At 53.4% G+C, this 21,796-nt stretch overlaps 4 protein-coding genes across 7 annotated transcripts; 2 read left to right on the forward strand and 2 right to left on the reverse strand.

Annotated features, from left to right (window-relative positions):
- Positions 1–7: 7 nt before the first annotated feature.
- Positions 8–6,911, forward strand: Eme2 (essential meiotic structure-specific endonuclease subunit 2). The gene is made up of 8 exons (XM_051181168.1): positions 8–242; positions 365–501; positions 882–974; positions 1,520–1,611; positions 1,782–1,875; positions 2,014–2,129; positions 2,229–2,418; positions 2,490–6,911. Exons 1-8 carry the CDS (start codon positions 8–10, stop codon positions 2,658–2,660), a joined length of 1,128 nt encoding a protein of 375 aa, XP_051037125.1. The 3' UTR covers positions 2,661–6,911.
- On the reverse strand, positions 3,048–8,871 carry Spsb3 (splA/ryanodine receptor domain and SOCS box containing 3). 3 transcript variants are annotated; one of them, XM_051181165.1, is made up of 7 exons: positions 8,775–8,871; positions 7,596–7,733; positions 4,773–4,950; positions 4,489–4,676; positions 4,309–4,411; positions 4,105–4,230; positions 3,048–3,858 (listed from the first exon to the last, which is right to left on the reverse strand). In XM_051181165.1, the coding sequence occupies exons 1-7, from the start codon at positions 8,853–8,855 to the stop codon at positions 3,515–3,517; spliced, it is 1,158 nt and encodes a 385-aa protein (XP_051037122.1). In that variant the 5' UTR covers positions 8,856–8,871; the 3' UTR covers positions 3,048–3,514. The 3 variants fall into 3 exon arrangements, with proteins under 3 accessions (XP_051037122.1, XP_051037123.1, XP_051037124.1); XM_051181166.1 differs by having other exon boundaries at positions 8,444–8,817; XM_051181167.1 differs by lacking the exon at positions 8,775–8,871 and having other exon boundaries at positions 4,773–4,894.
- Positions 8,872–9,127: 256 nt separating this feature from the next.
- Positions 9,128–12,763, forward strand: Nubp2 (NUBP iron-sulfur cluster assembly factor 2, cytosolic). The gene is made up of 7 exons (XM_051181174.1): positions 9,128–9,235; positions 9,723–9,841; positions 9,961–10,159; positions 10,985–11,139; positions 11,281–11,391; positions 11,644–11,713; positions 12,167–12,763. The coding sequence occupies exons 1-7, from the start codon at positions 9,220–9,222 to the stop codon at positions 12,310–12,312; spliced, it is 816 nt and encodes a 271-aa protein (XP_051037131.1). The 5' UTR covers positions 9,128–9,219; the 3' UTR covers positions 12,313–12,763.
- Positions 12,764–13,702: 939 nt separating this feature from the next.
- Igfals (insulin like growth factor binding protein acid labile subunit) lies at positions 13,703–18,099 on the reverse strand. Of its 2 annotated transcripts, none has more exons than XM_051181170.1 (2): positions 18,017–18,099; positions 13,703–15,769 (listed from the first exon to the last, which is right to left on the reverse strand). In XM_051181170.1, the coding sequence occupies exons 1-2, from the start codon at positions 18,030–18,032 to the stop codon at positions 13,974–13,976; spliced, it is 1,812 nt and encodes a 603-aa protein (XP_051037127.1). In that variant the 5' UTR covers positions 18,033–18,099; the 3' UTR covers positions 13,703–13,973. The 2 variants fall into 2 exon arrangements, with proteins under 2 accessions (XP_051037127.1, XP_051037126.1); XM_051181169.1 differs by lacking the exon at positions 18,017–18,099 and adding an exon at positions 16,971–17,084.
- Between the last annotated feature and the right edge of the window lie 3,697 nt (positions 18,100–21,796).

Below are 21,796 nucleotides of genomic sequence, written 5' to 3' on the forward strand. Positions count from 1 at the left end.
GGGAGCTATGGAAGAGGTAGCACCCAGGAGAGTCACGAGCCCGTGTAGCGCCCGAGGCCGGGGTCGGGGTCGGGGTCAGCGGCGACCTCATACCTGGGAGATCTCTGACTCAGATGGCGAAGGTGCCGCCCCTAGGGAGGTTGGTACGCACGTCTCGAGTACAGTAAGAGAGCACAGGGCTGCGGCCAAAGCGTTACGGGCGGATCAGGTCCTGAGTCGTCTGGCAGTGTGCGTGGATCCAGGTGCGGGGCCGGGGGCGGAGAGGTTGGGACCTTGGGGCTGGCCATACATCAGGGTGGCGTCGTCACCCACAAGCCCTCACGGGAGAGGGTGGAATAACCGAACTGTCGCCTGCCGGGCCCAGCTGTCCTGGAAGATGCAGGCTCCGACATCCTGATGGAGGCGCTGGGCACGCTAGGGTGTGAATGCCGCATTGAGCCGCTGCGCCGGTCCCGCAGCCTGCAGTGGAGCGTTGTAAGGCCCGACCCAGCCCCTAGCAGTGTGAGTGTCTCCCTATCACCAGCCCAGTGCCAGTCTTATTTCAGGGTTCACTTTTGCCTCTGGCTGGCGAAGTAGTTGCATTCATCTTTCATGCCTCATACAGCAGTAACTTAAAAGCTGGAGGATACTCAAGTCGCATTTCTTAACACAAGAAACCTGAATTCAGCCGCTGCCAGAATCTCCTGGTGGCAATGAGAATGTGGTCGGGGTTCCTGCTGTTCATGGAGTTGGGCTAGTTTTGTACTCTGGGACTTCTCAGGAGCAGTCCTGAACTTCACTGTGTGGCGAGTTGGAGTTATTAAAAGTGTTTGGTGGCTGGGCAACGGATTGGGAAGGGGGCTTGGGCCCACACAGGTGGCCAGCTGTAATGTCCCCTACAGGTGCCTCTGGAGGCATGGGCTGAGAATGAACAGGAACAGTTGCTGCTGCTAGAACCCCAGGAGTTTCTTCAGAGTGCTATGCAGCTGACCCAGGTACTTGGGGAAAGACCTATTACTTGTCTTGTAGGGCTGGTTCCCAGTCTGGGATGGGATGGGATGGTGCTACCATAGGAGGGTAATACGAAGAAACCTGCTGAGTGCTCTAGACACAAGAGCATTGAAGGTCCTTTGGGGGAACTAAGAATGATGATCTGGGCTGCAAACTGGCTGGGGGGTGGAGGAGGAACCTAGAATACTGGCCTAACTGATCAATTTGCCTGAAGCGCAATTCTGCTAAACTCTTTGTGGGTCCTGGTGTCCAAGGGCCAACATTTGTCAAGCACTTGCTGGGTGGCCAGCCAATGGCCACCTGGGTGTGGATGTGGACCAGAGGAAAGGGGTCTGGCTCACTTCTGCACCAAAACCTGGAGTGTGCCTGTGTACTCCTGGGCCTTAAGGAAGCAGAGGCATTCCCCAGAGAACAGACAGGACCTATGAGCAGCATCCAGTTCCTCTTTCCTCTGGAAACCAGCCATACTATGGGCCTATAGCCATAGCCCTCCTGTAAACAAGTATGTGGCTGTTCTTGTTGCTTTCAGATCACAGGCCCACCTTGCTCCATGCCCTGGCTTTCCCCCGACAGTCCCACCCGCCCCCACCTGGCTGTCATTGGACTGGATGCATACCTGTGGTACCACTCTCCCTAAACCAGTAGGGTTGGCTTGGATGGGATTCCAGAAAAAAAAAGAAAAAAAAATGGGATTGCCTCTAGAGGCTGCTGTGTCACAGCTGGCCCCACTTGCCCTGGGTGGGCCCTGCAAAGGCAAGAGAATTGTGAGCCCAAAGGTCCCCTCTGTTCAGGTCTCACCAACCCAGTTCTCAGAAGACATGGCAGCTAAAGAAGTCAAAGGACAGCCATGCCAAGGTGGCCGTCAGCTGGCCTGAGGTGGAAGAGGTAAGGGCTGCCGCTGAGTTGAGTTAGATGGCTGGCCTTGGTCTCTGCACTTGGGCTGCTGTCTTCGGCCTGGTTTCTAGCATAATTGGGTTGGCATTCCTCAGGACATTCAGCCGAACCCACTCTTATATACCACAGGCCTTGGTGCTGCTTCAACTCCACGAAAACCTGGATGTGCTGCTGGTGGCCTCATGGCAGGAGTTAAGTCAGTATGTGTGTGCCTTCACCAAGGCCCTCTCTCAGCGCCCCTCTAAGTATGTACCCTGAGGGACTGAGTGGGGGTGGGGACAGGGCTGGATGGCTGTACAGATGAAGGGTCCTCAAAGTGTCTGTCTGGGTTTCCCTCATTTCAGGCAGTACCGAGACTCCCTGGCCTTTTCCTTCTGCACAGCAGGACACTGGGCCTCAGGTCAGCGAGTGACCAAAGATGGCTCTGGGCTCCGAGGAGTGTGGCGGCGGCAAGTCAGACAGTTCAATCGGGTCAGCTCAGCTGTGGCTGATGCTGTTGTCGCTGCCTTCCCCTCCCCCCGCCTTCTGCAACAGGTGAATCCCCCAAGTCCCCCTACCAGGACTAGAACCTACAGCCCACTTACTCACACCTGTGCCCACTCTAGGCTCTACTGGACTGCAGCACTGAGCAGGAACGCCTGAGTCTCCTAGCTGACCTCCCTGTGAAGGTCCACAGAGGCAGGCAACCCCGCAGAGTGGGACCTGACATCTCACGCCGCATCTGTGTCTTCTTGACCACCACCAACCCTGACCTCCTGCTAGACCTGAGCTCTTGACCACACCTGTGACACCCTGGGGCTGCCTCCTGCCCATCAACAGAAAAAGACACACCTGTCCAAGAGACTGACAGTCACTGAGAGGCAGGCGAGGTTTGGGCTCATCCACCATACTTTTTCCAGTCTGAGGGGTTCTCTGGTCAATTTAAAGCATCATGGGAGGTGAGGGGATAAGGGAAGCTACGGTGAACAGAAGAATCTGGAGGTTAGTAGGCAGCAAGAGCCTTGGAGTGACTGGGGCTTCAGTGAGCCTTTAGCCTGAACTGATTGCCAGAAGCCTGGTGGCAGGGCTGAGTGCCCATGTGGGCACTTCCCACTCCCACTGTTTTCTGGACAGTTAGGGTGAAGCTGCAGGACAGACAGACACAGTGGAAGGTAAACCATAGGCACAGGCAACTCAGGCCCTACTGAGGACTCTTTTAATGTTATAGCCTATGGGAATGAGACAAAACCCTTCGCAGGGCCCACTGATAACTCTGTAATGGGCAAGAGCTGACAACATGCAGCTGCAAGTCAGGAAAACCTCAAAGCCCTGTGGGTTGGAATAGCGCATGTCCTCTTCCCTGGGCCAAGTGTATCACTGAGTCAGCGAGCATCCCAGGCTTGTAATCTAGGTCCAGAAGTGTTTGGGCTGCTGTTCCCAGGACACACAGCAATTCAGAGCACAAACAGGAGTGCTGCTTGCCTACCAGTACATGCGGTAGAATGGCCTCCACACTCCATGGCCAACAAAGACTGTCCTGGCTTAAGGGAGATGGGGGCAAGCCTAGACAGACCTCAGTCCTCCCTCTGCCACTGTCGCTACCGCTGCCCTGGAAGGCACAGGAGAAGGCAGTTGGTTCCAGCTGCAGCAGTCAGCTTCTTCTGCAGCGCTTCCTCTGACAGGGCCTGGTCTCAGGGCTCGCCGCACCAGTTGTGGCTGTGCCAGAAGGGGGCCCAGGCGACTTTCGGCGGTTGCAGTTCATGCTCAGGACCCAGCCCAGCTTGTTATGCAGCACTTGCTTGAGGCCAGGGGGCAAGGGCAGGCCCTCAAGGGTGTCCCCTGAGTTTGGCCTCAACTGGCGCAGGCGATAGCAGCACAGGTATTGCAGGGAGGTGGAGCTTGCACAGGAGCGGATGACTTTCATGCTGCTCTTGGCAGCTGTGGAGCACACCATCGGGTAGAACCTTCTGTTTTGCAGCCGAGTGGCAGCTACTCCTAGAAGGAAAACTCAGCCTGAAGTGCCATGTAGATCAGATGCCAGGGAGCTCCTCCCATAATGCACCAAGGTGAAGACCTCTTGCTACTCTGAAGAGAAGACAGCTCTAGCCTGCTAACCCCAGCTTGGCTTCAGCCCTGTCCACCCCTGAGAACGTCAGATGACAGACTGCCTGACCCCACCCTAGAGGCTCCCTCTCCGGTCTCCAAGGTCAGGCTGAGACCTGGTCATGAAGACACCCTCACCAATGCACTTCCTGTTCTTGAAGAATGTCAGTGTCCCGTGCCAGGCGTCCAAGTGTACGCCGATAATAGAGCCCTGGCCGAAGCGTGAAGAGAAGCTTGTCTTGTCACCTTTGTGATGGAGGAGCCCTGGGAGCAGTAGATGGGTAAGCCTGGGAGAGGTCTGTAGCAACTGCCAGCACTACCTACAACCCAGGCAATACCCACCAGTGTAGGAGAGGCCCCAGCTGTCTTCGTCCCTGCCAAGCAGGCTGCAGAATGTGTGGTGGTACTTGTCCAGGTCTACATCTGATGTCCCAATGCCCACCATCTGTAAACATTGGGGCTGGGCTAGTTAGGGGCCTATGGCAGGGCCCACGGCAGCTACCCTCTTGCCTAGCCATTTACCATGTCAGTGCCATACACAGGAGAGGTCATCTTGATTTCCCAGAAATGTTGGCCATCCCCTAGCTCCTTAGTGCCCCGAATGGCTGCCGTGCCACAGCTGTACTCCATGTGAAAGCTGACCTTACGGTTATCACAGCTCAGCAAGGTGGCCGAGGACTTGTTCAGATCATCCCAGACCCAATCAAAATCTGTGAGACAGGGTGCAAACAAGGCAGAGCTGGAGCAAAGCAGTACCTGCCCAGTGGCCCCCTACCCCACCCCTGGGGAGGTGACAGGACACTCACCCTCATCCTCCTCACCACAACGGCAGTCCTTGCCACGGTGTGTTGTGTGTAGACTGTTGCAGAAGGTAGCCTCATTCTGGCCCTCACAGTCACAGAAGGACTCTCCTGTCACAGGCACAGCACTGGGGATGGATGGTGGCAGGGAAGAGTACTCAGGGTCAGAGTCTGAGTCGCTGTGCTGGGAGGGAAGGGGCAGATTGCTCTATTTATGGCAGCTTCCCCATAGCCAGGCTACCTGATCCCTTCTCATATCCACCGGAGAAGAACCCAGACACCTCATGGGGTTCTCCAGTGCCCAGCATAAGCAACCTCAGTGCTAAAACTGACTTCTATGCCTGAAAGAGTACAGTGACCTGGGGAGGTGGCCTGAGGGTGACCACTGCTCCCTCAGCTTCTTAATGGAACTCTGAAACTCAATATACAGCTTTTAGCCCCATTTTGGCATAGCTAGAAACCCACATGAGATGGGGCTCTCCAACACCTCCCTCTAGGTAGCTCAAGGTCTCCTAAGCCACGGAGCTGGTGCTGTCAGTAAGGTCTAACATCCAGCTCTTCATAGCCCTAAGACCTAAGCCTTAGGATGTGTGTTCCCACCCCATACAAGGTCACTGAAGGCAAAAGGAACACACTTAATGAGTCCTAATGGACTAGTGTGGCTGCTTCAAGCCCCAGCTGCAGCAAACTCCTCCAAAGGTGCAGTCCTTGGGGCTTGAGTTCAGTCCTCAGAGCCTGGTGGAGGTGTAAACAAAGCTAGGCTGGTCAAGTTCCAGCTATTGACACTATTCCTCTTCAGCTGCTCTGCAGACCCTTGGGTCCCTGTTTTGGTGCTTTAGGCTAGCTGGCTTGGCAGCCCTGGAAGCTTTGGCCTCTGCCTTCTTGAGCTGTCTGGCCCTGCCATGCCCCACACAGGCCATGACCCTTCTATAACCTGAGCAGACGGCCACGTCAGTTCTACCATCCACTCAAGAGTTACATCTGTCTGGCCACATGGCCAGCCCTGTTATGGGTACCAGGTGAGCACTGCATTCCCTAGATGGGAGCACTCAGCCAACAAGAGCTTGGACCAGATCTTTCACCCCATATTACTTCCAAAATGCAGGGTCTCCACTATCTTGTCCTCTGCTTGCAATGTCACCAGCTCCTCGAGGAAGGTGCCAAATCACATGCCACATCCCAAGAACAATCATGGTGGTTGGACAGTACCACCAGCAAGGAGAAAGTGGCCAGCAACAGACAGCTGAGGGGAGACTAGAAACTGACCTCCAACTGCAAGCTGTGGAGTAGTAACTCCACAAGGAGCCAGACAAAGGATATTTAGTCAACCAACGTGAACTTAAGCTCCTTGGAAGCCAACCAGAACAGCTATCTTGCCTAAAGGAAAGGCTTATACCCCAGATAGAGCAGACCTTGTACACACTGACAGAGACAGGATCACCTAAAGCCAAGGCACTGAAGCAAGAGTCAGGGTGAGTAGCTACCAAGGACAGGAGGGAGGATATTGTTCAACCCAACAAAGGGCCCAGGGACACCAGGAACTAACTGGCACCTGACAAATGGCACTGCAAACTCATCACTTGACAGGCGTGTGTGTCGCTGCTTCCATCCCTCAGTGATGACTGTGACACAGGAAGAGGCACATAGGCTGCTCCAGGGTACATTGTCATTGGGTCTAGCTGAAAATTTGGGCTGACCTCTCAAGTTCTGAAGCCCCCAAGGGTCTTGGACACTGCTGACCAAGTCAGTAATCTATGGCTTCCAAGTTTTCCTCACAAGCTGGTGAGGGACTCTGTGCTGCAGGGAGCCGTGACATCAGTGTACAGGCAATAAAGGGCAGAGCCAGAATACCAATCCAGTATAGCAAGACAAATCAGGAGCCACCCCCAGGAGCCTGGTCAGGTGCATCAAGCTGGTATGTGCCCTGTGCCTTGCATTCCTGGGCCTCCCTGTGCCCAGAGTCTGCCACAAAAGAGATCTTAGAAATCTGAACTTCAAGAACTATAGATTTAAAAAAAAAAAAAAAATGTTGATGACCTGAGTTTGATCGCAAGGGTATCAAATGGTAGGCGAGAACTGACCCACATACTCATCAGAGCACACATGTGCCCACACAATAAATAAACTGCCTTAACTCCAAGGCCAGCCTGTGGTACAGTGTGAGACTGTTTCTAAAAGTAAAGAAGCTGGGCATGGTGGCGCACACCTTTGATCCCAGCACTTGGGAAACAGATGCAGGTAGATCTCTCAGTTCAAGGCTAGCTTGGCCTAGATCCAGGAAAGCTAGGGTTACACAGAGACCCTGTCTCAAAAAGGGAAAAAGACATCATAGATCCTTTTATACACAACATATGAGGTGAATATTTATACACATGAATATAAAGTGACTATCCAGAGTCATCAAGAAGGCTCAGCATGTGTATGCTTGCTATTGTACATCAAAGACAACCTAAGTTTGATCCCTAGATCCCAAATAAAGATAGAAGGAGAGAACTCCACAAAGGGGAAAGAAAAGTGTCTTCTGGCATCTACACATTAACTGGCACACTATAAACAAAAATATCCAGAAGATGCGAACCAAGTTTGCAGGAACGATTCTGGAAATTGGCAGTGCTGATGAACAGGCTTCCATTGCACACTGACCAGCACTGTCCAGGACTTACATTCCCTGGACAAGGAATTGTGTTTTGAATCTCTGTCACACTCAGGCTACATGATCTTTACCAGGCCAAAGAGCCCTCCTTCCAGGAGGCAGTCCAGTCGCCTACCTCAGTCTTTTTCACTCCCCATCCATACACTGCTCATTCCCACCTTGCTACTGGGACCTACCTGCCCATCAGAGTCATAGCCCCAGTTAGTGGTTCCTGCCAAAGCCACAGCTCGGGCATCTGTGTCTCGGCGGGCTGCACTCAGAACAAAGTGCCATGCCCTGCTACTCCGTGGACGCCGGGCCATAGTGGAGAGGACCTGGAAAAAAATAATAGTTGTAAGCCTTAAAGACACGTAATGTGTCATAATACTCAAACAAAGTCCATACCCAAACCATACAACTCTGCCCCCTGGCATTTCTGGGCAACCTAGCAAGCTAAGCCATAGACCCACGAAAGGATGGGGACTCCAGGGCCTTAGACAGTAAACCTAGGCTCCAGGAACTCCCACAAGCTCATACCTGGCTCCAGTATCTGAGCACCTCAATCAAGCCCAGGGCGATGGTGTGAAACGCAACCCAGACACCCATAACTCTGGAGACGCCCCAGCCCATCTCTGCATTCCGTTCAGGAGCTGCTGCCCCTCAGACATATGACACTTAACTTGCTCCTCCTCCTCTGCTGTCCACTTTGGCAAATGGCATCCCCAACATCCAGTTCCTCATGCCAGAAACACAGCTGTCATGCACTCCTGACATCCCTTCTTCCAACACACCTGAAGTGGTTCCTCCTTGTCGCTAGAGACCCACTGCTCGCTGCACCACACAACTCCCTCTTACCCATCCCGCTCCACGCACTACAAACCCAATTCAGTCTTTGACACAACCCTAAACTCTACTCGGGCCTTGACGTCATTCTTGGGACAAAATGCAAGGCTACAGGAGAGCTGGACCTCCTCTCCCAAGTGGACGTCTGGGTCTAATAGTCAGCTCTGTTCTCATCCCCTGCGGACCCACTGCACTACCCTACCCACAAAGAGGCCGAGCGCGGCCGCGCCCAGCACTCCGCAGCAGTGGGGCTGGGTGAGCGCCGTGCAGGAGGAGCACACAGTAGGAACCCAATGAATGAACCAGAGACGTCCCGGGACGCGGACCCGCTCGGCCTCCGCGGAGCCAGAGGTTGCTTCCCTCGCCAGAGGCTCGCGGATCTCGTTACGGCGATGTTGCTGGCGCCTGGCTCCGAGGTCTCCGCCCAGAAACCCGGGCGCCACCACCGGGGAACAAAGAGATGCCGGTTTGACCGCCTGCAAGGTCAGCGCGCCGCCCGCCGGGCCTGGCCGGGCTGGGCAGGCGCGGCTCACCTGCGGCCAACGCGCTCCGCCGGCGCTGACCCACTTTCCGTTCCGGCCGCGACGCAAACAATCCCCGCCCCCGCGCCGCATTGGCCGGGCAGCCGAAGGCGGGCTCTCCCGGCTGCTCGCGGGGGCGGGTCTCGAGAGACAGAACTGCTGTCCAAAGGCTTGTACGATCTGTCAATCCTGACCCAAAATTCCTACTGGTCCTCGCTAGAGTTGTCAAAAAAGATTCTCGCATCACCATTGGGCAAACATGCGGAAGTATGTCTGTGTCCGTGGCGTCATTATCAGTTGCCAAGATTGGGGCCTAAGAGGTGACCTGATTGGCTGAAGGATGCGTGACTAGGCCGCTCAAAGTGAGTCAGGGGCGGACTCTTGTTGCTATTGGTTCAAAGCTCGGAGAGTTAGGAGAGGAAGCGTAAGGGAGCCACGAAGATCAGCTAGTGGCGGGATGGAGGCGGTGGCTGGTGAGCATGCGGGGTCGGGGAAGTGTGAAGGCGGACCGAGTAGAGCGGCTTACCCGTGACCTGCACTCAGAGTAGCCGGAGACACCGATGCATGTCATGTCCCCTTGTTAACTGAGCCAGCCGAGTGACGCGCTTGCACTTGTCGACGGTTAAGGCTGCTCTAGGTCTTCAGCATTACTCTTCCCAGAAAGTTGGAAGCCCTCTGTGGACTCTGATGTGAAGTCTATGCATTCGTGCACAGGTGCCGCTTAGCTGTGCTAAACTGTACCATTAGTTTCCCCTGTGTCTGTTGAAATGAGTTGGCGGTTTGAGGATTTATCATAAATGAGCATTCATACACGGTGTCACATGTGCATGTGCCTTCAGTTGCCCCATGTCAGACAGAAGTGAGACCGAGATAGGTCTGGAACTTCTAGAAGACCTTCTACCTGGGTGCCTTTGTGCCTTTGTCGCTTTTCCGGACACCCCAACCCTTGTCTCTCACCAGAGCCCGGGAACCTGGCCGGCGTTCGAAATATCATCCTTGTCCTCTCTGGAAAGGGTGGCGTTGGGAAAAGTACCATCTCCACAGAGTTGGCCCTGGCACTGCGCCACCAAGGCAAAAAGGTGAGCGGCCCCCCGTATCCCCCCTCCACCCCAGGGTTGAAACCTGCTGCACTTATCATTTCTAGCTACCAGCAACTTGGAAGGCTTCTTTCCACCCCTCAGCATCCGCCTTCTTTCAGGTGGGAATCCTAGATGTAGACCTGTGTGGTCCCAGCATCCCACACATGCTCCGTGCACAAGGCAAGGCAGTGCACCAGTGTGACCAGGGCTGGGTGCCTGTCTTTGTGGATCAGGAGAAGACCATCTCCCTCATGTCTGTGGGCTTCCTGCTGGAAAACCCAGATGAGGCAGTGGTGTGGAGAGGTCCCAAGAAACATGGTAAGGACTCAGTGAGGGGGAGCCCCCCAGTTGACTCTTTAATGCCTCTTTATTGTGGCTACTTTCCCTTCTATCATGGCTGCTGCCTTTGGGTAAAGTCAAAATCCAGCCCTGGCCTCTTGGTATTGGAGACTTTGTCCCATTGGAATGCTTCCACTGCTCATGTGTGCCTACCCAGCAGAATATGCACACCCCTATGACCCAGAGAAGCCCCTCACACACTATGACAACAGTATCAGCCTCTGGATGGAGTGACAAGAGTTTGTTGTGAAACCATTAGCCACTCCAAGTTCATCTCAGTTAGAAAGGAGGTCTACTGAGAGCCTTGTCCTGACTCAGTGCTCGGCTCTGAGGCCCCACAGTGTGTAATGGACCAACTGCTGAGCTTCAAGGAGGCGATGCTAAGCCATCCTGATGCAGTGAGGCTACCTGGGAAGAATAGCACACTTAGAGTGCATGCCTTGCTGCTCCTGGGTGTGCTGGCCAGGGTCATGCCAGACCATTTTCTCTGGCCTTGAGGACACAGACCTTAGATTGGAGGTTCCATCCTCCCCTGGGGCCTTCATGGGGGTCAGCTACAGCCCTGCCCTGTAGGGTGGAGTATGTCGAGACAGCTTGGTGCTGGCAGGTGGTACAGCTGCCCAGGAACTCTGCCTCCCCAGTTAACCTCGCAGATCAAGAACCATTGCTATCATATATGGCAGTTAGTCCCATTGTCCCCTGGGAGCTGCCCAGTAGCACCTGGTAGATCCTGGGGCTGGACAAGATGGGCCTCCCCTGCCTAACCCTTTATCAGATTACTGCTGGTCTCTGGGGTCTTTACAGCACTGATAAAGCAGTTTGTGTCCGACGTGGCCTGGGGGGAGCTGGACTACCTGGTTGTGGACACACCACCAGGGACCTCTGATGAGCACATGGCCACTGTGGAAGCCCTGCGTCCCTATAGGCCCCTGGGAGCCCTTGTGATCACCACACCACAGGTATCACTGGCATCTCCTCTCTCCTTACCTGGGGTGTGTGTGTGTCTGTCTGTCCATCTGTCTGTGAGTCTGTTCTGGTTGGGTTGGGCTGTAGTGGGCCATGTTTTCTGCTGGTTACTTGGTTCTTTCTCTGATCTACAGGCAGTGTCTGTTGGGGATGTGAGGCGGGAGCTGACTTTCTGTAGGAAGACTGGGCTGCAGATCATAGGGGTCATAGAGAACATGAGCGGCTTTGCCTGCCCACACTGCGCTGTGAGTCTTGGAAGATTGGTGGGCTATTTCAGGGTCTGAGGGAGTACAGGAAAGGGCAAGAAGTCAGAGAATTTGGGTAAGTAGGTCCCTGTCCATCAGTTCAGGTAAGTGACTTCCCGGCTAAAGAGAACACTGTTACTACCTGGGTGCGCTCTCTGCACCAGCTGGAGCTCTCACCCTGGCCATGAGTCTCAGCGTGGTGAGTGGCTCTGCAAACTGGACCCTCACAGCCCCCCCCCCCTTGTTTCCTAGGAGTGCACCAATGTCTTCTCCAGGGGTGGTGGAGAGGAGCTGGCCCAGCTGACTGGAGTCCCCTTTTTAGGTGAGTGTCAAGAGCAAGCCAGCTGGGCCCCCAACTCCATCTACCAGGCTTCTGAGTGGGACTGACAGAAGTGTTGGGCCTTGCTTCAGTATAAGTGTCCAATCTGAGGTTTACGTGGGCTGCCCACCACCCAGCTACATTTTGGGAGTGCGTGTTTCAAGGATACCAGGCTTCTGCCACTTGTCCCACATTGTTTAAGTGGGAGGTCACGCCTCACCTGCTGCAGTCTTTTGCTAGGTCTCCTCTTAGTTTTATTTGTCCATCATAGAGGGGTTTGTGGGTGTGCATATGCCACAGTGTGTATGGGGAGGTCAGGTGACAGTTTCTGGAGGTCACTCATCACCTTCTACCAGGTAGGTTCTGGACATTGAACTCAGATTATCCGGCTTAGCAGCAAGCACCTTTACCCACTGAGCCATCTTGTCAACCCTTCCATGGCTTTTGTTGTTGCAGGCTCTGTTCCCCTAGACCCCCAGCTTACCAGGAGCCTGGAGGAGGGCCGTGACTTCATCCAGGAGTTTCCCAAGAGCACCGCATATTCTGCACTCACTTCCATAGCCCAGAAAGTTCTGCATAGGATGCCTGCTCTGCTCTCCTGACAGTCAGCCTCCTGATGCTGGGTGCTGTTAACAGCCTGTAGGAATTCTGGGAGCAGAGGTCCTCAGGACTGTTGTAGGAGCTGCAGTTGCTGGCTGGAGCAATGGCTGCTCTGTGATTACCTCCATGCAGAGATCATCCTGCCAGCCCAGTGACATTTCCCACTAGTCTGTAGCTGAGAGGATGGCTTGGGCCCTAGTTTCTTGAGATAGTTGCAGCCTTAACCTCCAGCCTATGGGCTTTGTCTGGCCCTAGTCCCTTCTGCCCCAGATCCACAGGCTACTCAGACAGCCACACCATACATGAGCTGTCCAGTACTTTCTCATCCTGTCTGACCCTGAGTGCCCACAAGGGCTGTGCTTTGGAGCCTTCTGTGATACTGTGTGGTCTACAGGCACATCTGGTAACTAACAGGAATCTGCCATTAAACATATCACCCCTCCTTGTGAAGAACCCAGCGTCCAGATCCCTCTGTCCTCAGTGAGATGGCTTTTGCTACACTGTAAGACTGTAATAAGCAATATTATTAAAGATATTAAGGGGAGGGGACTGAAGACATGGTGAGGATATCTGTCTTGTCTTGGGGGATGGGTGTTGGCATATTATGTTTTCAGAAACTTATTACTGAGGGCCTGGGGCAGCTGGAAGCCATAGGGTGCGCGTTCAAGTGTGAGCTGAGTCACAGTCCTGCTTCCTGGAAAGGACAGGAAAGAGAGCTCTGGAAAGCAGACAGTGACCTGTTATATCTTCCTGGGGCAAAGCTGAGGTCTCTGGGAGAGACTGGGGGCCTGGAGAGCCTTATAGGGGGCAGTTCCTGCAGTCAGAGGGGAAGGTGCTGCTCTCAACTCCTACCTGCCCCCACCCCCAGCATCACTGGTTTTGTTTGGTTGGTTGGTTTTTCAAGATGGTTTCTCTGTATTGCTTTGGAGCCTGTCCTGGAACTAGCTCTGAGGACCAGGCTGGCCTCGAACTCACGGAGAGCTGCCTGCCTCTGCCTCCTGAGTGCTGGGATTCAAGGTGTGTGCCACCACCTGGCCAGCTGTTATTGTCCAACAGTGGGGCAGTGGGACCTTCAAGCCTGTGCTCAGACTACCTGAGATCTGGACAGCTGTGAGAACCCCACCTGGTCCCAGGGTCTTGCTCTGAGGGAGGATGCAGTGTCAGGGTTTGGGGAGATTTAAGTGCCTGCAGATCCTTACGTTAGAGGAGAGGATCCTAAGAAGCCCAAGAGGACATGTGCATAGCAGGATGAAGTGGTACATGTTCCCAACACCAGCAAGGCACAAACTGGGCTCAGGCAGAACTAGGACAGGATAGAAGGGTTGGGGACAAAGGACAGTAAGACCACAAGTTCACCTTTCCCAAGTTCACACTCAAGGTCACAAGCCATGCTTAGTGCTTGCTTTAATTGTTGCCAGCAGGGACTGCTGAGGAGCCTTCCCCTCCTGGTTGAGGCGCACCTGGCCTGCGCCCACCCTTTCTGAGTTTAGGTCACATAGCTGCCAGTACTGCCCTGATTCCAGGAAGTGAGCAAGCAGCCCAGGACCTGTCCCCTAGAGAGATGGGCAGGTGTCCTTCCTTCCGCTGCTAGCTTCAGTAACAGTGAGACACTGTCCTGACCACAGGATAGCATGAGGCCAAACCAGGCCAGTAGTAGCCAGGGTCAGCAGTGCACAAAATGTGTTTCACTGATGTCTCGTAGGTCGAGGCCTGAGACATTGGCAGGGCCAGCACAGCTGATGTTGTTGTAGGTGTACACTGGCTGGCAGTCATCCCCCTCACAGACAGCCTGAACAAAGCGGGGGACAATGCTGGGGTTCTGCAGGGCAAAGTCACGAAGTGCCTTGAGGGGACAGCGGCAGTCCCAGGGGTTGGCATCAAGCCACAGGCGTTCCAGGCCAGGTTGTGGCAAAAAGGTCTGCAAAGAGTTATTCCTGAGGCTGAGGTAGCGTAGCCGCCCCAGTGGTGAAAGAAGGCCTTCAGACAGCGCCTCCAGGCGGTTGTGTGAGATGTCCAGCCAGAAGGCCCGCTGCAGGGGGCTCAGGACATCCTCAGACAGTGCCGACAGCCGGTTATGTGAGAGAAGAAGGTACTCCAGCTGGCCAAGGCCCTGGAAAAGCCGGCGGGGCAAATGTGTGAGCTGGTTGGCAGTAAGATCAAGCTCCAGGAGCTCAGAGAGCCCTGCCAGGCTCTGTTCTTCAATGATGGAGATGCTGTTGTCCCTGAGGAAGAGCCTGCGCAGCCCTGAGAGACCAGCGAAAGTATGCAGGCGGATGCGGCCCACGCAGCTGTGCTCCAAGTGCAGGCTGTGCAGCTTGCTCAGACCCTGGAACACCCGCTCTGGGAGGCTCCTCAGACAGTTACCGGAGAGATTCATAACAGCCACATTGAAGAGGCCAAAGAAGGCACCTATCTTAACCTCCTGGATCTGATTGTCATTGAGTGTCAGCACCTCCAGCTGCCCCAGGCCCTCAAATGTCTTCTCACCTAGCTGCTGGATGCGATTGTGGCCAAGCTGCAGTTCCTCCAGGAAGTGTAGGTCTTTGAAAGTACGCGGCCGCAAACTGGTGATGGCATTGTGTGCCAGACGCAGGACATGCAGACCCAGCAGGCCTGGGAAGGTGTCCTCCAAGAGACCGGCCACACGGTTATGGGACAGGTCCAGCCAACGCAGTGCCTTCATGCCCAGGAAGGCACCGGGGGCCACAGCTGTGACAAAGTTGCGGTCCAGGTACAGCTTCTGCAGCCTGGGCAGGTGTATGAAGACATTGGCTTTGACACTGCGCAGTGCGTTCCTGCTCAGGTCCAGCTCTCGCAGCTCACCCAAGCCACAAAAGAGCGAAGGCTGCAGGTAAGCCAGTTTGTTGCCAGCTAGCACCAGCTCACGGAGATTACCCAGTCCCTGGAACACCATGTCAGGCAGTACCACTAGGCTGTTCCAACCGAGGTTGAGGTCCCAAAGGTGACCAAGGCCCTGGAATAGGCCCTCTTCCAGCCGGCCCAGGAGGTTATTGCCCAGGCTGAGTGAGGCCAGGCTGGGTGTGTGCGTGAATAAGCCAGCAGCTAGGCTCCGGAGCAGGTTCCGCTCCAGGTGCAAGTGGTAAAGGTTCTGCAGGCCCAGCAGTGCCTGTGGCTCCAGGCTGTTTAGCCAGCTGCCCTGCAGGTTGAGAAAGTCCAGACTGGACAGGTTTTGGAAAGCCGCTGAGGGAATAGAGGAGAGGTTATTGCCATCAAGCCACAGGGCCCTGGTGCTGATTGGGATGCCATCGGGCAGCCGTGTGAGGTTCCTTGAACTGCAAAAGACGCTGAGCTCATCTGTATAGTCATCGTAGCTGCAGGAACAGATGACAGGGCACGGGGGGCCCTCAGCATCTCCTGATGCTCCAGGATCTGTCCCCTGCAGGTCACAGGGGCCCAGTGCCACCCAGAAAGCCAGAAGCACCACTAGGGCTGGGCCTCCTGTAAGGAGAAGGGCTTGGCAAGGAGGTGCCCAGAGGACTATAGCCCAGGATGTGAGCCAACCCCTGGGCTTCCCTAGTCCCCAGCCACTGTAAGAGAAGGGTGTTGTTTGTACACCAAGACCTGTGGTTATCCCACTTTGAGACCAAGCAGACAATGGTAGACAGTTAGATCCTATCCTTTGAAGCAACTTCACTTTTCTAGCTCATGGAACCAGCAAGTAGTGGTCCCCATCTCACTGCAAGGACACTGAGGGCTTGGCTCTTCCATTTCACCCTGGCTTCACAGGCAACCTGGGCCCTGGCCACTAGGCCATGTGGCAGTGTGTGTCCTCTGGGGTATACACAACAGTCAGGCTGAGAAACAAAACCGAGCTGCTGGCCAAGACCTGGCTGTTCCAGAATATTCTGGAATAGACCCGGGTATTCATTTGTGGTCCTCAGCGCCTGGACAGCAAGTGGGCACTCCTGATCTGTTAGGGCCCCAGCTGGAGGGAGTACACCGGTGCTATTTGCTCCCCAGTATGTGCAGGCTTTACCACCTGCCGGCAGAAGAATGGGGTCTAGAAAACCCCAACTGTCCACTCAACCAGACATCAACTCATTCGGACCTGGCCAGCACCTCGATTCTAAATCTGCCTCAGGTATGCTGAGAGCTCCAGCTCAGGTTGGACAGGACAGTACTATGTTCCGTGCAACTATGCAGTATACATCTGGCATAGCTGCATAATGGTTGTTTTGGAGTGAGAGTTGGTGGGGCAGACCCAGGCATCACGGTAGCGCACCAAAGGCAGGCAAGGAATAAGACACCGGCTTCCTACTCACCCAGGCCCAGGCCCGCAAGAACAGTAGCTAGAAGGATTGCAGGCTGCGGCTAACACTGTCCCACCAAACTGTGTGGTAGGATCGTGGGGAACACTGAGCCCTCATTTTTCTGAACCTTGTCATACCCAGGGGTTAGGTACTTGTTCCTGCCTGTCCTGCCTTCATTTGACCCCCCACCTCCACCCCCACCCCTCCCCAGTACCACCACCAAGGGAAAGTGTAACAGACCCTCTGGTGTCAGTTAGTAGTATCCAAGACGCAGTCAAGAATCCCCACCAACCCACCCTGAGTTAAGCCCACTGAAGCTTTTCCCAGTGGGCTCCGGGTCGAAGGCCAGATACCCTCAGAGCAAGTGGCAGGGGACATGGATTCCTCACCTGTCCTCTGGGTCATTGTGCCTTGTACAGAACTGGCTGCAGGCAGGCAGTGAGCGAGGGCAGGGTATGTGCAGGCTGCTGCCCTGTGGATTTCCTCACTGCCAGCGCTGGCAGCCTTAAGCTGGCCCTGCCCCACACTCGTCTCCTTTAACCCTCTCATGCTGGGTAGCCAGCCTCCACAGCAGGGCTTCTTGGTGCAAATGGTCCAGGGGAGAAAGTCTCCCTCGGGAGAGGTGGGGCCCTGAAGGCTGCCCCTGTAGGTGTTGAAGGTAGGGGCTTCTTGGAGTAGCCTTACAGGACTTGGTGCTCAAAGTACAGAGCCCTCTCTCCAAGTAGGTTCAGTGAAGGTGAGGCTGCTCTAGGGGAGCCCTCAGATCCTTAGGAATCCCCCACTCACCCCCATACTGAGCAGATAGCTGTGTCAGGGTAAGCAGATGCTGCCTGTTTCTTATAGCTCTGCCTATGTTTCTAGCATGCTGTCTGAGCTGGGGTTTCTTTTTTGTTTGTTTGTTTTTTGTTTTGTTTTAGGGGGGACAGCTGGCTGTCCTAGAACTCACTCACTCTGTAGACCAGACTGGCCTTGAACTCACACAGATCCGCCTGCCTCTGCCTCCGGAGTGATGGGAGTAAAGGTGTGCGCCACCACAGCCTGGTTTGAGCTGGGGTTTCTTAACAGCCTGAGTGGGCCCTATCATTTGTGCTTCCTAGCCCAGGGTTTGCCCAGCCTCAGCTCTCCTATGACCCCTAGGTCAGCTGATGTCTGGCCACTGCCCCTCCCCCAGGGCCTCTTCTAGGAACACCTGGCCGGGCCGCCAGCTACCTCGTGTTTGCTTTCCCCTGCACAACCCTCCTAGGAAAGTCTGCCAGAGAGACAGTGGGGTGCCCAGGACTTAAGAGCCAGGCCAGCCAGCTTCCACAGGCTTCATGCTGCCCTCAGTAACAAGGAGGCTCTAACTACCTGCTACTTCCTAGCAGGGGTAAACATGCTGCCTGGGAGAGGTTAGGTAAGGGGTGGCTCGTGGGGTGCTCAGCCTGGCTCCACTCACCCTGCCGGAGCCACATCTCAGCTTCTTCCTCCAGGGCCTGGCAGCTGTGACCTTTGCCCTGCCTGGGGTGGTGGGAATGCACACGGGAGGGGCCAGTGCCTGGGCTTCAGGAAGGGCAGCTTTTCTGGGGGGTGGTTGAGGGACATTAGGACCTATGTCTAAGCAGACAGAGGAAGTGGACAGGTCTGGAAGGGTCAGGGGGCTGTGGTTTCCACTATGCCGCTCCATCTCCAGGGCATTTTCCAGGTTATTCCTCAGCTTCTTTTCTGAGAAATTATAGATCGGCAAGGGGTAAGGCTCCGCCCAGAGCCACAGAACAGTTTACACAGTAAAAGTGCGGCCTCAGCAAGGCTGTGGGGCCAGTGGCCAGCCTTAGTCTCTGCTGGGAAAAGGGGCCAGGCAGCAGTGCCTGTGAGTCCCTGCTTTACTCTGGGCTAGAATCTTCCCATCCACTCCAAGCACCACTTTGTGTGGTATGGAAGCCTTAGCAGGCTTTTGACAGCTTGGTTAGACTCAATCAGCCTCCTGAGCCCTGCCCTCACACATCACAGTAACTCGCTAACAGCTCCCTACTCTCCAACAGCTGGGCGCAAGGAACTGCACCACCTCGACCAGCTAATCTTTCATCATTTTTTATGTAGTTTTATTTATCAGATTAGAATTTTGACTCCTATTTGCATTTGTACCTAAACATGTTCCCTTTAGGCACCTCAGAGTCACTTTTATTGTTGTCCACTTACATTGCTGCCCACAGCTCACCTTCTATCATTCTCTTGCTCTGTCTGGAAAATGACAGCCTTAGTATCAGAATTAGACCCTAATCCCTGCTCCTCCTGAGTCCTCAGAGCCAGGACTTCCCATTGTCTCTGGTGCAGCTGCCATCTCAACAGGCTTTGCCATACATTCTGATGTCTGGGTAGCAGGGGTGAAGCTCCCAAATGAGTAACCAGCCTGATTTCTCCATATTCCTCATCCAGTCTGTTACCTTCATCAATAGGGTTCTAGTCAGTCATGAAGGGTAGCCAAGAGTATTGGCAACGGCCTGTAATGCTTGCAAGGAGGGGAGATCTGTCCTAGAACTCACTATGCAGAGAGAAATCTGCCTGCTTCTGCCTCCCAAGTACTGGTCTATGGGATCTTAATAGCCAATAACCCACAAAGAGGGACCCCATCCCTGGTATTGGGGTTTCTGTTTTCTAGCAAGTAGTGTCTAGTAGGGATATTGTGCCCTTGCCATAGGGCAGCAATACTAAACTGCTTTTTGATTTATGTATATTTATGTCTGCATGTATGTCTGCACCAGTGAGCATGCCTGGAGCCCTGGAAGGCCTGAAGATGGCATCTCCTAGAAGAGCTGCAGTGAAGAGATAGTTTTGGAGTGCTGTGTGGATGCTGAGAACCCAACCTCAAGGCGAAGCTAGTGCTCCAGAGCAGAGCTATCCGGTCATACTCTTCACATACATTTATGTTTTAGGAGTCTTCTATGGCAATAGGTCTCCAGGTGGCTTTTTCAAGAGGCCTTTAGTGTTAGTCATCCCTCCCTGTAACCCTTCTCTACCTGCCCCACCCACCCCGATTTATCCATAAATTCCTGTCCCATCATTCTCCCCAAGTCCTGTGTACCTACAAAGCCCTTTAGTAGCTTCTGGACATCTGAGAATATTCCAGATGCAACACAAATCTGAAGTTTCAAAGCTAACATCCACAAACAAGAGAAAACATGTGACATGTGTCTTTCTGAATTTGGGTACCTCACTCAGAATGATTTTTTGGTTTTGGGTTGTGGCCTATAGCTAGCAGTTAAAGGTAATAATGTTTCTAATTCCATCCATTTGCCTGTGAATTTCTTAATTTTAGTTTTGTTTCATTTTTTGAGACAGGGTGTCTCTGTGTTAACAGCCCTAGATTCCCTGGAATTCTATTTGTAAGCCAGGCTGGTTTCAAACTTAGAGATTTCCCCCTGCCTCTGCCTCCAGCGTGCTGGGATTAAAGGTATGTGCTACTACCACCCAGCTTGCTGAACAGTTTTCTTTTATAATTTAACGTTATGTGCATTCATGTGAAGGTGTCAGATCCCCTGAAACTGGAATTACAGTTGTGAGCTGCCATGTGGGTGCTGGGAATTGAGGCCAGGTCCTCTGGAAAAGCAACCAGTGCTCTTAACAAGCCATCTCTCCAGTCCCAGCCGAACAATTTTTACTTTCTTAGTCATTTGTATTTCATATTTTGAGAACTGTTTGGTTTTACACCCCATTTTATAATAGGGTTGCTTGTTTTCTCGATGTTTAGGGTTTTGTTTTTAGTTCTTTGTATATTCCAGATATTAACTCTCTGTCAGATGTATATCTGATTAAGATCTTTTTCTATTCTATAGTGTGTCTCTTTACACAAATGATGGTGTCTTTTATTTTTTCTGAGACAGGGTTTCTCTGTACAGTCCTGTCTGACCTGGAACTTGCTTTGTAGATCAGCCTGGCCTCAGACTCACAAAGTTCCTCCTGATTCTGCCTCCCAAGTGCTGGGATTAAAGGTGTGTGCCAACACCACCCAGCATGACTATGTCTTTTGTGTACAGAAACTTCTTAAATTTCACGTGGTCTCATTTGTCTGTTGTTGATTTTAATGCCCATGCTACCAGGACCCTGTTGGAAAAACCCTTTCCTGCCTGGGAGTCGAAGTGTATTCCCTTATTCAGGGAATTGGTCTTGTGTTGAGGTCCTTGGTCCATTTAGAGTTGAATTTTGTACAAGATAAGAGGTAAGAATTAAGTTTCATGTAATTATCCAAGTTGACCATCACTATTTGTTGATGATGCTATCTTTTTTCAAGTGTGTATTTTTGGCCTCTGTTTAAAAAAAAAAAAATCTGGGCTGGGCATGAGATGCCTATGAGAGCCATCATTAGCCATCATCACATTGACACTCTCTCCTCCAGTCATGTTTGCCTCTATCCTAGGTCTCTGGGTCACCCAGCCTGTGGGTCCCAGTGCTCCAGGCAGTGTCGTTGGGGAGGGGGATGACTTTTGACATGGGTTATTGGTTGGCCACTCCCCCAATCTCTAGGCACAGACCCACAGCCAAACATTAGGCAGAGCTCATTGAATCCTGTAGTGGTCAAGGACACAAGAAAACCCACAGAATCAACTAACCTGGGTCCATAGGTGCTCAAGAGACTGAACAAACAGCCAGGGACTCCATGTCTGTTACAGTTGTGTAGCTTGGTCCTCTTGTACGACTCTTGTAACTTGTGTAGCTTGGTCCTCTTGTAACAGTGGGAACCAGGGCTGTCTCAACTCTTTTACTGGCTTTTGGGATCCTACTCCTCATACTGGGTCATCTTGCCCAGCCTTAATACATGGGAAGTACTTAGTCTTACTGTAACTTGATCTGCCATGTTTTGTTGATACTCATGGAAGAGTGGATTTGGGGGTAGGAACAGAGCAAGTGTCAGGGGAGGGTCTGGGAGAAGAGGAGGGAGGGGAAACTTCAACCAGATTGTAAAATAAATAAATTTATTAAAAAAAAAAAACAGGTGAGGTTCCAAAGAGCCAGCTCATGCATCAGGGACAGGTCCTGGTACCACTGCTAGGGACCCCACAAAAGACCAAGCTACACAATTGTCACCCAGATACAGAGGGCCTAGGTTGGTCTCATGCAGACTCCCTAGCTGCCTATCTAGAGTCCATGAGCTCCCACAAGCTCAGGTCAACTACCTTTGCAGGTTTCCCCCTCACAAGCCTGATCCCCCACCCCCTGCTCATATATTATCCCTCCATCCTCT

Source organism: Phodopus roborovskii, unplaced genomic scaffold, assembly GCF_943737965.1.
Source record: "Phodopus roborovskii unplaced genomic scaffold, PHOROB, whole genome shotgun sequence".
NCBI classification, from domain to species: domain Eukaryota; kingdom Metazoa; phylum Chordata; class Mammalia; order Rodentia; family Cricetidae; genus Phodopus; species Phodopus roborovskii.